General features: G+C 38.2%; 4 protein-coding genes and 1 pseudogene across 6 annotated transcripts; 1 reads left to right on the top strand and 4 right to left on the bottom strand.

The window, feature by feature from the left end:
• Window positions 1-277: 277 nt before the first annotated feature.
• Window positions 278-1,320, top strand: LOC108812648 (AT-hook motif nuclear-localized protein 16). Its single transcript, XM_018584969.2, has one exon. It carries the CDS (start codon window positions 288-290, stop codon window positions 1,062-1,064), a length of 777 nt encoding a protein of 258 aa, XP_018440471.1. The 5' UTR covers window positions 278-287; the 3' UTR covers window positions 1,065-1,320.
• On the bottom strand, window positions 895-3,159 carry LOC108812644 (pentatricopeptide repeat-containing protein At2g42920, chloroplastic). Of its 3 annotated transcripts, none has more exons than XR_008935107.1 (3): window positions 1,489-3,159; window positions 1,131-1,226; window positions 895-1,035 (listed from the first exon to the last, which is right to left on the bottom strand). XR_008935107.1 is itself a non-coding variant. In XM_056987835.1 (2 exons), the coding sequence occupies exon 1, from the start codon at window positions 3,143-3,145 to the stop codon at window positions 1,514-1,516; it is 1,632 nt and encodes a 543-aa protein (XP_056843815.1). In that variant the 5' UTR covers window positions 3,146-3,159; the 3' UTR covers window positions 1,097-1,226; window positions 1,489-1,513. The 3 variants fall into 3 exon arrangements, 1 of the variants encoding a protein (XP_056843815.1); XR_008935108.1 differs by having other exon boundaries at window positions 1,131-1,221; XM_056987835.1 differs by lacking the exon at window positions 895-1,035 and having other exon boundaries at window positions 1,097-1,226.
• A 38-nt stretch (window positions 3,160-3,197) lies between these two features.
• On the bottom strand, window positions 3,198-5,128 carry LOC108806411 (ribose-phosphate pyrophosphokinase 4). Its single transcript, XM_018578520.2, has 7 exons — window positions 4,865-5,128; window positions 4,371-4,686; window positions 4,192-4,287; window positions 4,029-4,097; window positions 3,826-3,954; window positions 3,636-3,735; window positions 3,198-3,545 (listed from the first exon to the last, which is right to left on the bottom strand). The coding sequence occupies exons 1-7, from the start codon at window positions 5,050-5,052 to the stop codon at window positions 3,415-3,417; spliced, it is 1,029 nt and encodes a 342-aa protein (XP_018434022.2). The 5' UTR covers window positions 5,053-5,128; the 3' UTR covers window positions 3,198-3,414.
• An 862-nt stretch (window positions 5,129-5,990) lies between these two features.
• LOC108805744 (uncharacterized) lies at window positions 5,991-7,039 on the bottom strand. The gene has a single exon (XM_018577682.2). It carries the CDS (start codon window positions 7,037-7,039, stop codon window positions 6,272-6,274), a length of 768 nt encoding a protein of 255 aa, XP_018433184.2. The 3' UTR covers window positions 5,991-6,271.
• A 58-nt stretch (window positions 7,040-7,097) lies between these two features.
• LOC108805743 (protein MEI2-like 2) lies at window positions 7,098-11,464 on the bottom strand (annotated as a pseudogene).
• Between the last annotated feature and the right edge of the window lie 2,939 nt (window positions 11,465-14,403).

Genomic DNA, 14,403 nt, shown 5'->3' with positions numbered 1-14,403 from the left:
CTGCATACCTATCAAGTTTGGTTGTAAATAGCTGGGATACTAGATGTTTAAACCAATATTAAGAAGAAATGGTGAAGAAGATAATTGTCATGAATCATCTGTTGAGAAGTAGGCTGCCAGAAACTAGAAAATAATTTGTTAATTATTAATCACAATTTTGATGACAACTTAACCATCTCCTACTCTTCACAATCATTCTTTTGGTGTCTCTACCATATAATAATTCACCATAATCTCCTTACTTAACACCCATAAACTCCTCACAAAATCTCAGTTGAAATCTAACAATGGCTGGAGGTGCAGCTTTGACTCCGACCTCTGTAGGATCTAAGTCACTACTCCCATTGAGGAACCATGAAGCAGCAGAGAGAGGCAATAACAACAACAACCTGAAAGCATTGCCTAAAGCGGTCCAGCCTGTTTCATCGATCGAAGGAGAGATGGTTAAGAGGCCACGAGGTAGACCAGCTGGCTCCAAGAACAAACCCAAACCACCAATCATTGTGACTCACGACAGTCCAAATTCCCTCAGAGCTCATGCCGTTGAGATCAGCTCAGGTAATGACATCTGTGAGACTTTATCAGATTACGCAAGAAGGAAACAGAGAGGTCTCTGCATACTAAGTGCTAATGGCTGCGTCACCAATGTGACATTAAGGCAGCCAGCTTCATCAGGAGGTATTGTGACATTACACGGACGTTTCGAGATCCTCTCACTGCTTGGATCAATCTTGCCTCCACCAGCACCGCTTGGGATCACTGGTTTGACCATTTACTTAGCCGGCCCTCAAGGACAGGTCGTAGGTGGAGGAGTGGTCGGTGGGCTAATTGCATCTGGTCCTGTTGTTCTCATGGCTGCTTCTTTCATGAACGCTGTGTTTGATCGTCTTCCTCTGGATGATGATGAAGCTGCTTCCATGCAGAACCAGCAATACTACCCGAATGGAAGATCCCGCCCCTTAGATGACATTCATGGACTGCCTCAAAACCTGCTCACTAATGGAAACTCGGGTTCTGATATTTACTCCTGGGGGCCTGCGCAGCGTGCCATGTCCAAGCCTTAATATAACTCATCTAATCTCCGTGTGGTTCATCATATCAAATTACCATAGTATTATTATATAACTTACCATGGAATCAAAGATCAATGTTTCTGTAGGTAGAGAGGGAACCATAAGTTTGGTGAAAGAACTGAAACTAATCTTCCTCTGTAGTTTGTACCTGCACTGCAACAGTAAAAAAACAGAAACTTATAAAACTCATTAATGAACTTAAGCAGAATCTAATCTTCTAATACAAAAATATTAATTTGTTTTTATCCTTGTTCCCAAGTGAACTTCTCCACTAATAAGAAGACATAACAGAACATGTGAAGAGTTCATACACACTGGTGGTTTCTCATGTTTCTAATTGGCTACTTTCATGAGCAAGTGCAAAAGTGTTGACTGATTGCATTATGATAAATCAGTAATAAGTAATAACCATTACCTAAGTGTCTTTAAGTGACAGTTGTTCAGCAAACTGAGTAGTAACCAACTTCGGATTTTAAAGCAGAGGCATCCCAGTTCAAAACACCTAGTAAGCTGTAAATCCCTGAGGATTTAGGGTGTCTTTTCCCGGAAGAAACAAACTCATGAACTTCGAAATCTACTTCAATCGAACTACAACCTATTTCCTTCTCCATTTGTCTTTCCTTCATCAAAACCCTCTGTTCAACCGCCTCTTCGAACAACCCATAAGAAGCATACGCATTAGACATGAGCACATAACCACAAGTTTCATCTGGATCCAGCTTCTTCAAACGTTTTGCTGCTCGCTCAGCCATCTCAACGTTACCGGTTTTCCTGCAAGCGGAAAGCAAAGAACTCCATATAATAGCGTCTTCTTCCACCGGCATGTTCTTTATCATTGCTTCTGCTTCCTCTAGTAGCCCTGCTCCACCCAGCACGTTAACCATGCAAGTGTAGTGTTTAACCGACGGTTCAATACAATACTTTTCTCTCATCAATCTGAAAAATTCGCCAGCTTCATGTACTCTCCCGGAATGAGCACAAGCCGTCAAAACACCAATAAAACTAACTGAATCTGGCTCCAAGCCAGAACGCTCCAACTCCAAGAACAAATCCATAGCACTTTCCACGTACCCATTATTACCTAAACCAAGAATCATCGAGTTCCAACACGATAACTGCTTCTTAGGAGCATCCTCAAACACCCTTAAACCTTCCTCAACGCACCCGCACTTACAGTACATATCTATAATCGCCGTAACAACTACACCATTCAACCAAAACCCATTCTTCACTATATACTCATGTACCCATCTCCCTTGCTCTTTCGCTCCGAGGCAACCACAAGCATTCAACAGACTCACCATCGTAAACCCATCCGGCTTCAAACCTCTTTCCTGCATCTCTCCAAACACCTCCAACCCCTCCTTAAACCTACCGTTCCTAACAAACCCACTAATCATCGAATTCCACGAAACCTCACTCCTCTGCGGCATTTCATCGAACACCTTCCGCGCCTCGTCAACCGACCCATACTTAGCAAGACCCATGATCATCGAGTTCCAAGCAACAACATCGAACTCCACCATCCCCTCGAAAACCCTCCAAGCTTCATCGAAACACCCACAAGTCACGTACATATGCAACACCGTGTTCCGTATAAAGGCGTCGTCTTTGAGCCCTTCTTTGATAACCCTCCCGTGCAGCTCTCTCCCATCGCGAGCTTTCCCTAGATTCGCGTACGCCTTGAACACCGAAGGGTAAGTCAATCTCTCCGGCCTCACTGAATCAGAACACAACAACATATCGACGAAAATCGAAATCGCCATCTCCGGAAACGAGCTGTTGGAGAAGCCGCGGATCATAGTGTTCCACACGAACGGGTTCTTGTGGTTGATCCTCGTGAAGAGTAAGTAAGCGTGGTTGATGTCCGACGACGTGGCGGCGCAGCAGAAGGCGAGGACGCGGCTCGCGGCGAAGGTGTCGGAGATTAAACCGGTTTTGATGAGGTTGGAGTGGATTTGTTTGAGCTCTCTCATCGTGGTGCATTGTGTGTCTATCAATCGGAGATAGGAGGCTGTTGATGGGATCGCCGGTACCGTTACGCCGGAGTAGCGTAAGATGGTTGGAATCATTTTTTAAAGGTGGGAACTTTGTGGAGAAAGAAAAAACAAAAAAAAATTATCCTTTTTAAAAAAGAGATTTACACACGTGTGAAACAAGGCACTTCCTTTCCACACGTGTGCCTTTTCTTAATTTTGTAAAGCTTGATCAAGTCAAGAACAGCATATGAGGTTTTAACAAAGTCTTAGCAAAGTGATCATCTCTTAATAGTACAACAACACTAAGGAAACAGAAAACACCAAGACAGAGCAGAGAGCAGGTTTTCATCTTCTATTTTGCTTCAAATCTGCAGAGCATCAGCGATGGATCCCGCGAGGCTCAAGACCTCGAAAGGAGCTTTGTTTCCTATGGATTTAACCGTCTGTGGACAAGAATCTGTGATCCAGAAGTAAGCAAACGCTTCTTCTACTCCTAATTTGACACAAAACAGAACAGTATAGGCTTAGTTTTTAAGGATAGAAGATGAGAGATAAACAATTGACAAAGTCAGTATTAGTTTACCGTTGTTCTTGTGAGTGAAACGCTCCCAGGAGCTATTAGGGAAGACACCATGAGTTACATAAGCACTCACCTTCGCTGCTCCATGAGCTGCCAATACTTTCTGTGTAGAGAAAAGGTTTAAATGAGTTTTGAAGATTGTGATAGTTGTTAAGATGCAAAATGCAGGAAGAGTTTTAGTTCATGAAAATACCTGGCACTCGATGAGTGTACCACCAGTCTGCACAAGATCATCAACGATGACAACGTGGCAACCAGCAGGGTTACCTTCCTTCAGCCTGACTATTCTCTTATCCCCTTCACGAACCTTTGTGCACACCACCTGCCATTATGCATTCAACATTTGAGTATCATCAATCATTATGATGATGATAAAAGTTGATGATTGATACAAACCGTGGGGTACTGATCCAACAGCTTGTGGAAACGCTTCCAGGCTCCATCATCAGGAAACGCAACTATGATCTGCAAACAGAAAAAAGGAAATCAAAACCAAACTTTTCTTAACTTTCATTGCATATGTATCATTTATTATCATCATCTCAGCTAATAAACTAACTTTCTCAGTTTCAGGAAGCTGTTGAAGACGTTTCGTCAACAAAGGGATCCCAGTCTCAAACAAAGGAAGAACCTGATCAGCAAAGTAGAACCTTTCCTGCAAACAACACACAAGAACAGATAAGAGATGATTATAATAACAGTTACAGGTCAGAAGAAAAGTAATACTAGTAACCATACCTGCAAAGCGTGAATGTCATAGATGACTACACTAGTGGGACCACCACGCGAAATGGGGATGTTAGAGACAATCCTAGCCATGGTGAAAGCAGTAGCTACATCACCTTCCTCTTCCATCCTCTCAAAGGAGCCAGTAGGGAAGAAAGGCAACACCAAGGTGAAGGAGGCGACAAACAAGCGTGGCAGCAAGTAAATGACAGAGATCTGCTCAAAGATAACCGCAGGAGAGCTGAACGAAGCGAGGAATGCAACGTGCTGGCCTCTGATTTCATGCGCGTTGTTGATAAACAGATTTGGGAATCCATCAGCAAAGCTCCTGAGACCAAACATAAAACCAATGAACAAACCAATTCACATAATCTTTACAAAGATACTATTCACAGTTAAGAGAGAAAGACGAGGGCTTTGAATACATAAAGCCTTTCCACACAATAAAGTTATGATTTTTATATAACTAAAGTAACAGAAAGGTATGAGCTTTGTTGATTTTTTACCTCCAGTTGATGGATTGAAGAGTGATGTGGTCAGATTCGGCGGCGATGTTGCGAGCGAGTTCTTCACACTCTAAGCAGTAAAAGAGATGAACTTTCTTCTTCTGTAGTTCAGACACGATGGCGTCTTTACAAATCTGGTTCTTCTCCATGATGATGATGTTGTTGTTGTTGGCTGCGTTATCAGACATTGAGACGAACAAGAAGAGTCTGAATGTCTTTTGCTACGGAATCTGATACACCAAAAAAGGGTTTAAGGGCTTTTTGTAAAATATCTTATTTTTTGGTCCAATATATCCAGGTAATACGCCACTTGACTTACCAAATTAATTAAAAAAAATCGTTAAAACCTTTATTTTCATTATTTTTTTGGTGCAAATGTTTAAAAAAAATTATCCAGGTAATATCTTATTTTTTATTTTCATTACTTTTGTTTGTTGCTTCATTTTTATCACTTGTATTTAATATTCTTAAATAAAAACTTTTATTCAGTAACAAAAAAAACTTTTATTAGATTTTCAATAAGATACGGTAGATTTTTTTTTTTTCAACCATCCATCTTACGATAGAACTTGTTAAACGGCATGAACTATACTTAAAAGGAAAAGTTACGGTTGAACGAAAGAAAGAAAGTTGACTAGATAATAGATTCTATTTCTAACATTATTTATTGTAAATTGGTGTAAAACTTTGATTATGCAGCAATGTTAAATTAAATTTTGATTAGTTTGAATGTGAAAGTAACTTATTCTGCAATTTAAAATTCGACTAGTGTGATTGTAATAGTATTTTTTCTTAAGGCTCTATTAAATCTCGAAATTGTTGATAGAAACCAGTGATGTAGTTATTGACATTTTTCCGCTAAAAAAGGTTCCAATCTAAAATATGATTTAATAGATATAATTAATTATTAATTATATCTTAAATAAAAATCAGCATAATGCAAATATAATCTACACAAGTAAAATTTCTTATTAAAACAATTTAATATGGTCAAAACATAGTCATAAAATATAAATCTTTATAATAAGATGATAAATTATCAATTAGAATATCAATATAATAATTTTATAATTTCAATTTCTTTTTGTTCAACTATTTTATAATTTCAATAAAATAATATTTAATGTTAAAAATAAAAACTAACAGGGCCTTGGCCCATTTCAGAAAATTGTAAATCAAAAGTATTCAGTCACCAAAAACTGGGCTCTGATAATTAACAAACCAAACTTATAAAGCCTTTATTTTATCCGAGAAAACAAGTCATTTCCACACAAAATCGTTGAATTATATACACTGAACAATTTAATTACACACGTGGAGCCATGTGTTCTCCAATAAGACGGCAGGAGAGCCAATCATGTTCTTCCTCTCAATGATCAAATCCACTGTCATTCTTCGTCTTTTGGCTCACGCAACAACATCCTTACGTGAGCCACACGCACCATTCGAAACAAGATCCACCGTCTGATCATCCCACCTAAGTCTCATCCCATGGTTCAACCGTCTGATGAAACCCTCGCTACGTCTTTCACAGTAATCCAACCACCTAGCCACCACATACGCAGACTCCTTATCCTTTGGATACACACCTAACTCATCAAAACGACGACGTTCTCCACCCTCCACGGCCAAATACTCCACTAACCCGGCCACAAGCTCCGGCGAAGCCCCTGACTCGTTGTCTCCCCATAGCCAAATCCTAACCATAGATCGTCGCAATGCTGCTCTCACACCGTTACGAAACTCACTTATTCCCGTTAGAGATGAGCTTAAACCGATCACATACTCTCCATTACTTGCGTCAGAAGTTACCGAGACATCGCTTCTGTTTCCATAGAACCGTACGGTAATGTGGTTCACAGGCTTCCGGAGACGATGAGGAACACCGTCGTAGAGCAATCTCTCCACAGAGAAGCTCGTCTCGAGCAAGACACGCACCGCGGTATCGTCAGACTCGAAGAAAAGGGAGAATCTTTCACCGGAAGGAGTTTCTTTAGCTTCGTTGATGATGGTTATGGAGAACCCTTTGGACGCCTCGTGGTTTGCCCACAAGGAGATCGCTACGACGAGAATAACAGAGAAGATCCGAATAAAGATACCTGAATCTGACTCCAATGCTGAGTCTTTGGCGGCGGGTTTGGCTAGGAAAGGTTGAAGAAGAGCCTGATCCGCCATAGAGAGAGATCGAGAGAGGTGTAACGGTTTTGTAATGGTAACTTACTGAGACAGAGACTTATAACAAGTAATGTTATAAATGAAACAACTAAGTAGACAGATCATGTCGTTCACATGGACAGGAGGATGTTATATATACACATTACTGACAAAGACAAGTGTCCAAAGTATAAAAGAATATAATAATAACGTCATGTTAACTAAAAGGGATGTTTCCGTGTGAAGTAAATCACTAAAAACAGGTTTACTCTGTTGCGAGGAAGAACAAGCCTTGATACTGTGACTGTACATATGTTTCTTCCATAGCATACACTTGCTTACCTTTGAAGGTGGGTTAGAGTTCGTACCCAGCTACTTTCTGGTTTTAGTTGAGGTTTAAGAAGACTCTTCTACAATGTTTTTGGAGTTATTGTTCTTCCCTTGAGTTCGTGTAAGACCAATCTGGATCAGGCGCGCTTCTGTTCCAAATGCTTGAAAAAGGCTGTTCCTGTAATATGATATCCATAAATATGAGGTGAAATCAGTGGACGGACACAACTGTATATGGAAGGAGCTAAGATTCTGTATTTTAATAGACTTACCTGATCATCATTAGAGTCTTGACCATCATCATTATGGTGGGAGACTTGTGGAGGAAACAGATGTTTTTCGTCCTTCATAGGACTTGGATTCTGCATGTATGAAGCAAGCGCAGACTTTCCTTGGATCTCTGCATATGCCAATGAAGCAACTTTCCCACTGTTGAATTTCTCCCACACTTTACCATTGAAAGTCTGCAGTAACAGGCAGAGAAACACATTAGGCAAGAGCAGTTTCCTAAAGCAGTATTGAGCAGAAAAGTTTTTTTTTTATTTCAAACCTGTTGGAAGGGAACAATGTGCAATGGAGAGACCATGTTCACAAAAGCATAACCCATGTTGCATTTATTCTGCATCAACAAGAAATGTAAAGATCATCAGTACGTTTCTCGAGTGATTACAAGAGCATCATGAGTGAGTGATGAGTTCACTCTTTTATTACCTTAAATTCGATAGGTAAGCAAAGAAAGTCATAGTCTCCCTTGTGCTTCTCGTCAATCTCAGCCACCAGCATCTTGTAAGTATACCTTAACAAATGAAAAAGCATCTTGAGAGTTAAAAAACAATTGCAACAAAGATTTTAGATTGAGATCAATAAAAGGCTTTACTTGTTTGGGATGTTTTTAATGATTAATGTAGTCCGAGTATCATCTCCAGTAGCAATCCTATCCAAGTCAATATGATACCTCCCACCATCTGTGACTTGAGTCTCAAAAGGTTCATGTCTTACTGATTGTAATCCTCTACTCCCACCACCTAAAGGAACTGAAGGTAACGAGGACAAGCCAAAGCCAGTGAAGTTCGCATTGGTATAGCTTTTGTTGATTCCCATATCACCAAATCCAAGTGGAAACAGAGAGGAGGTCTCTGTGTAGCGATTCATATGGGTATTAAAATGACTGCTTGAAGGAGCAGAGCCAACATGATGCTGATACTTCCCAAGTAATGAACCTTGCCTCTCAGCAAATGGAAAACCAGTAAAAGGACGTTCATTAGATGATGACGCACCACCAGTGTAACCAGGATAGTTCATATGCTGAGGAGGACTTCCCCACCGATACCGGTTATCAGATGAAGTCCCAAACCCTGAAGACCGTGGAGCTATAAACCTCACGGAGTTTGAAACTCCACCTCCTATATGGTCTGGCAACGAGTGAGGCTGCCCAAAGGCAACGTTGTGCATCAGTCCCTTGTTCAGAATAGTTTGGTTTGGATGGTTTAATAGCCCTTGGTAGCGAGAAGGCGGTCCAGGGAGAATTGAAGCCAATCCAGTCATATTATCTGTGTTAAACGGCATGGCCATTCCTAGACCGTGTGGCCTTGGAAAGGCATGAGAAGGAGAGCCCTTCACAGGACTGCCAACTGGCCAGTTACCTGCTAAATAGATTGATATGAGAAATAAAATAATGTATAAGAAATGATCAATATGAGAATTTACCTGGTGGAGAATTAGCTACTTGATTGAAGAAATTTGCAACTTCGTTTCTGTCCAAATCTTGAGGGACCGAGCTTACTCGACGAGCACCTCCAGGACGGCTAAGTTCGAGCTTTATACATTTTCCACCAACCTCGCTTCTGTCCAGTGCTTTTAGAGCTGCCTCTGCATCTCTAACATCGTAGTACTCAATGAACCTGTGAAATCTCCTGTTTGGGGTTTCTCTAATCTGCTTTTTACACAAGTCAAAGAACCAATAAGTGGATGGTTTTGCACATTTGAAGGCACAAGAAAAACAAAAAAAAAGTCACCTCTCTTATTTCACCATGGGAACCAAACAGCTTAAGAAGCTCATCGTTTGATACTGTTGTGTCCACATTAAATATCACAAGCGTTCCTTGGTTCATGTCCTTCTCTGATGGATTTTCCTATAATAATGGCAGTAAACTGATGATTACAAAAGTGGTAAAGAAAAACTTTAAATTCAGAATACTTGTCTAAGCTCATACTTTAGGAATGGAGAAGTGAATGTCCAGTGTCCTCTTTCTTAAGAGTGTGTTCTGTAGCGCACGCATTGCAGCATGAGCAGCTCGGATGTCATAGTAGGATATCATTACAAAACCTCTGCTTTTGCATGCAGTGTACAAACTCCTGATCTCCCCAAACGGCTGGTGACAAAAATAGAAAATCACGTCAGCAAAAGAGCGAGCAAGACTTTGATAGTATACAAGACAGAAAGAGTATGCATACCTCAAAGAGAGCGGTTAACTCTGAATCATCGACACTGCTGTTGATGTTCCTCACAAACAGTGTCCTTGAGGGATGTTCACCGTTTGGATGTTCTACTGAAACTCTGCCAGATGTATTGGGGCGTTGCCGAGGAGGGAATGCATTTGCACGATCAGGTACCTGTTTCCCTGGTGCATCAACAGCGTGATTATCTTGGGATTCAACATCCAGCTCCATACCTCCTCCAGTACAGAAAACATCACACTCCTCGAGGTCTTCAAGCTCATCAGGCAGGCCGTTGAAATTAAGCTCGTCAATGAGGCCAGCAAGGAGCTCGTTTTCATCCTCAGGAAGCAAGGTTTCTTCAACATCTTCTTCCAAAGAATCCTTCTCTGAGTTGTTGCCTGTGGCAAGTTTGTTCAGATTGGGTGAGTTATCATCAAGTGAGAGCCAGCTATCTGAATCAGTCATGTTCACTGCAAGTTTGTAAAAAGAAAAAAAAAGAGAAATATACTTAGAAACTGTCTTAAGTAAGTTAAAGAGTTTAAAAACTGATCACTAACAGAAAGCGAGAGGACATACGCTTTTCATGAAGAAGTGTGGGCAATGAGGTTGAGAACATGGTCAGATCACTTGCACTGCCTCCATTAAAAGTTTCAGATGATCTACTCTCCAAAGATGGCATGTCTAAATCTGGCACAGCCAAAAAATATCAGATATAAAAAGAAAATTGTTAAGAGAAAGCAAAAAAAAAGGGGTAGATTGTATGTTTTGGTAGTACCAGTAGCAGAAAGTGATTCTTTAGATTCCAACTCCATCTTTTTGGCGTCACCACCAACTTCAAACAAAACAAAGAAAGAGCTGTATATTGAGTTCTGAGTTTGCATATATACTTGGTAGGAGGATCATGAGCTCTCTCATTTCACACGTGAATTTTTTAATAGATAGAAAGCTATTGGTGTTTTCCTCATTCAGACATAAACAAAAGCTTTAAAACAGACAGATGGAATATTCCAAAACAGGAAAGATAATCAAAATCCAAGGAGACGACCATATAACTTCTCTCAGTTGGTCAACTCAATGAACAACAAAAGTTTTTTTAGTTGTGCTGCTTGTAGGGACAAAACATGATTTAGAGACAAGAATCATCTGTGTAATAAACTCAAAATTCAAAAAGTTCAAAACTTCGTAAATAACCCAAAAAAAAATTGAAACTTTTTAAACACAGGATCAAGGTCTACATAAGTAGCAACTTGTTGTTCTGTCTAAGATCATCATCAGTAATAAGTAAAAGAAAAACATAACAATCACAATCAACTACATATAGCAAAAACAATAAGGAGAAAGGATGAATAATAAAATAACACAAACCAACCGATTGTGGCGGTAAGTACCTGCGATGGGGGAAACCATGAACAAGCAAAAAGAAGAAAGCTTCGGAGAAGAAGGCGATCAAAGTAAACAGGAAGAGAATCGGTGAAGCAAAGAGAGAGAGAGAGAAGGTATGTTTATGTTTCGTAGAAGAAGGAGAGTTTATTGCTTACACTCTTCCTCTTCCTCCTCCTTCCCTTGCCGGGAAATTACACAAACGACCGAGAAAGAAACCGAATTTTTTTTTACTTTTTTTTATTTTGTTTTGTTTTTAATTCTCTCAGAATGAAGCAGAGAGAGAGAGACCAAACAGGGTATTTGTCGAGTTAATGACAATTTAGTAATTACTTTAATTAGAGAGTCCACAAATTTTTTTGAATATCGCTTTCTTTTGTTTTTCGGCGTCACGCCAAGTGCCCACCCGTTGACACGAACATCAACCAGCTTTGATCATTTTCTTTTGTCTTAAAGACAAAACCTGAATCTTTTTTTCCTTTTTGACATGACAAAACCTGAATCTATATTGAAAATATCTTCAGATGTTAATATATTTTATATATATAAAATTATTTAAAAGAGAGGTTTTAGTTTCTCTTGAACGATGATGATTTACAGTAAAATTTAGTTAAACGTCATATTATCATTTTTCTATTTAATAGTTTAATTTTTGAATTGAGTGTGATATGTGAGAAGTTATGAAGCCAGAATAGTTTGGTGTGTGTTTCTCAATGTTTTCTTATGTTGCATAAAATGAAGAAGTATGAAATGATAGAACACTTGTAGGAGCTATATGTTTGATCAGATATTCAAACTACGTGCGTTCTTGGATCAATCCCTTCTAATAGTCAAATTCGTCTAACTGAGTCCATCAATCGACATCACCGCTCTCTGATCTCGTCTCACCTCTTTCAGTCTGAATTTTCCATGGTCGTATATAGTGAGATTACTCGATCAACATGTTTTATCCTATAATAATGGGCTTTATGTGTTTATATAGCTTTTATAATTATATGTTGGGCTTAGTCCAAAGACTATAGGCCTACAATATTCGGGTTATTGTACAATCTTTTATTTCCCCCGCAATTTGTTTCCATAATCTGTCGGTAACAACCAACATCTATGCGTTGCGTATCATACATGTTTGTAAGAGCTTTGATGTCGATCGAATCAGAATCTTAACGTGCATGGGTTTGTATATGGTATAGTGATTGAGCCATCGAAATCTTAAAAATGCATCTTTGCTCAATTTGTTGGATGACTATGTAATTAAGGAGAGTAGGGCTGGGCATTTTATCCGTTAAATTTGATTCGATTCGTTATCCGTTGCTATTCGATTCGAAAATTCCGAATATCCGTAAGCTTTCGAAGCAAAGCAAATACTAAAATTCAATATCCGTCAAAATCGAAGCAAATCACAAATATTAAAATTTTGGGAAGCGAATATCCGATCCGATCCGTCAATATATAAATACATGTATATTTTGATTATATTTAAAGTTTTAAATGTATAAAATTATATAATTATTATTCTAATATATTATTTGATAGATTCTATTCATATTATTACTTATATAAAAGTATTACATAAAAGGAAGAGAAAATATTTACGATAATTATAATTTTTTTTTAAGTTTTGTGTTATTATAATTTTAACTAAGTTTAAAAATTTACAAAATATGAAGATTCATTGCTTTTTTTAATTTTTATCTTTTATATCATGCAAAAAATATATTTTACAAAACAAATTTGTATCAAATTTTTAAGATTATTTGTATTAATCAAAACAAATGAGAGATCCGTAAGTATCCGCGAATATCCGCAAATATCTATTTATTTTCCGGATATCCGTTTTTCCGAATATCCGTATTTTTCCGAAGCAAAGCAAATCGAAAAATCAGATATCCGTAACATTCGAAGCAAATCACAAATACCTTCAAAAACCCGAATATCCGATCCGTGTCCAGGCCTAAAGGAGAGAGAGAAAAAAAAAGAGATACATTCTAAAATCAGAGACCAATGGGCCACGCCGTTCTATTACACGCACACAAAACGCAGGGAGTTTGGTATCTGAAACGTGTCCCTTCACTTTTCTGTTGATTTTTGACGCCACGTCACTTCTGATACGTGTGTACTCAATACAAAGAGACTTGTTGTCGAAAATGTGAAAGCCAGCTAATAGTTAGCCTGCCTATGTGCCTGGTGAAGTAGGCACTTCTGGATCCTCTGTAGTAGATCCAAAGTCAACCCAGCTCAGATAAGTGTAATTATTTTAACTCAAAATAATCTATGACCAAATGGCCATAAGTGCTTTTGATTAGCAATTATTAATCCACGTGACAAATTGAACCAATCTATAATTTAGCTTTGGTGACTAAATTAAAAGATAGTATAAAAAGATCAATATACTATACAATTTATTTCATTGTGCATATTTGGGCATGATCTAGGTCATCTTGGACTGGTGGATTGATATGATTATACACAAAATGTCCAAAAGCGCAAGAGGCAAAAAAAAAATCATCAATTTACATTTCAAAGTAGATTCCTGGTTATCTTTTTAGAAAAGTAGATTCCTGATCATGACTTCCTAAGATGGCAATCCCTGTGATGCCATATTCAATGTTTGATGTAAACAAATAACACAACATTTGTTCACAATGATATCTATTGGTTACTATGATTTTGATTGGAGGCATAAAATAAAAGTCGGTGGAAGACATTTGGAAATGAACCGCTTATTAAGTGTACCAATTAGTATAGCCGATGAAGTGAACAATTATAAAAAGACACGGTTCGAATAAATGATTAAAATTCACAATTAGATATTGAAACGAGTTGGTTTTGTATAATAATAGATGGCTCACAATCTTATGTCTGCCAAACAATTTGTTGATATCTATTTTTTATCAGTTAATTTTATTTATAGCGGATTACACTTGTCTTTACCAACCACAGCTTTCGTAACTACTTTGATAATATAAAAATTTGTTTAAATAGTTATTTAAATATAATCATCTGAAATGAAAAAGGTTAAATAAAAGTATGTGGAAGGATAACAAGCTTAATTTTAAAACCTTGCAAATTCGTAACTTGATCAAAAAAGAAAAAAAAAAGTTAAAATCGAATTAACATGATATACAAGCTTACAAACAATTTAGAAAACAATGAACCAGTAAATAATTCGTTTTTGTAGTAAAATTAACAAAGCAAATGATTTACAAAAATTAATGTTTAAAATTTTTTTTTTCTTA

This window comes from Raphanus sativus, chromosome 6 (assembly GCF_000801105.2).
Source record: "Raphanus sativus cultivar WK10039 chromosome 6, ASM80110v3, whole genome shotgun sequence".
NCBI lineage: Eukaryota > Viridiplantae > Streptophyta > Magnoliopsida > Brassicales > Brassicaceae > Raphanus > Raphanus sativus.
The sequence above is the reverse complement of the archived record's forward strand: the minus strand, read 5'-3'. Positions and strand labels throughout refer to the sequence as shown.

Bases quoted from the DNA above. Each gene is read 5' to 3' on its own strand.
- LOC108805744 (XM_018577682.2), bottom strand. From the start codon at position 7,039: ATGGCGGATCAGGCTCTTCTTCAACCTTTCCTAGCCAAACCCGCCGCC.
- LOC108806411 (XM_018578520.2), bottom strand. From the start codon at position 5,052: ATGTCTGATAACGCAGCCAACAACAACAACATCATCATCATGGAGAAG. The intron at 4,687-4,864 runs GTAAAAAATCAA...GTTTGGTCTCAG, and splicing joins CTTCAATCCATCAACTGGAG to GAGCTTTGCTGATGGATTCC. The intron at 4,098-4,191 runs GTTAGTTTATTA...TTCTGTTTGCAG, and splicing joins AGCTTCCTGAAACTGAGAAA to ATCATAGTTGCGTTTCCTGA.
- LOC108812644 (XM_056987835.1), bottom strand. From the start codon at position 3,145: ATGATTCCAACCATCTTACGCTACTCCGGCGTAACGGTACCGGCGATC.
- LOC108812648 (XM_018584969.2), top strand. From the start codon at position 288: ATGGCTGGAGGTGCAGCTTTGACTCCGACCTCTGTAGGATCTAAGTCA.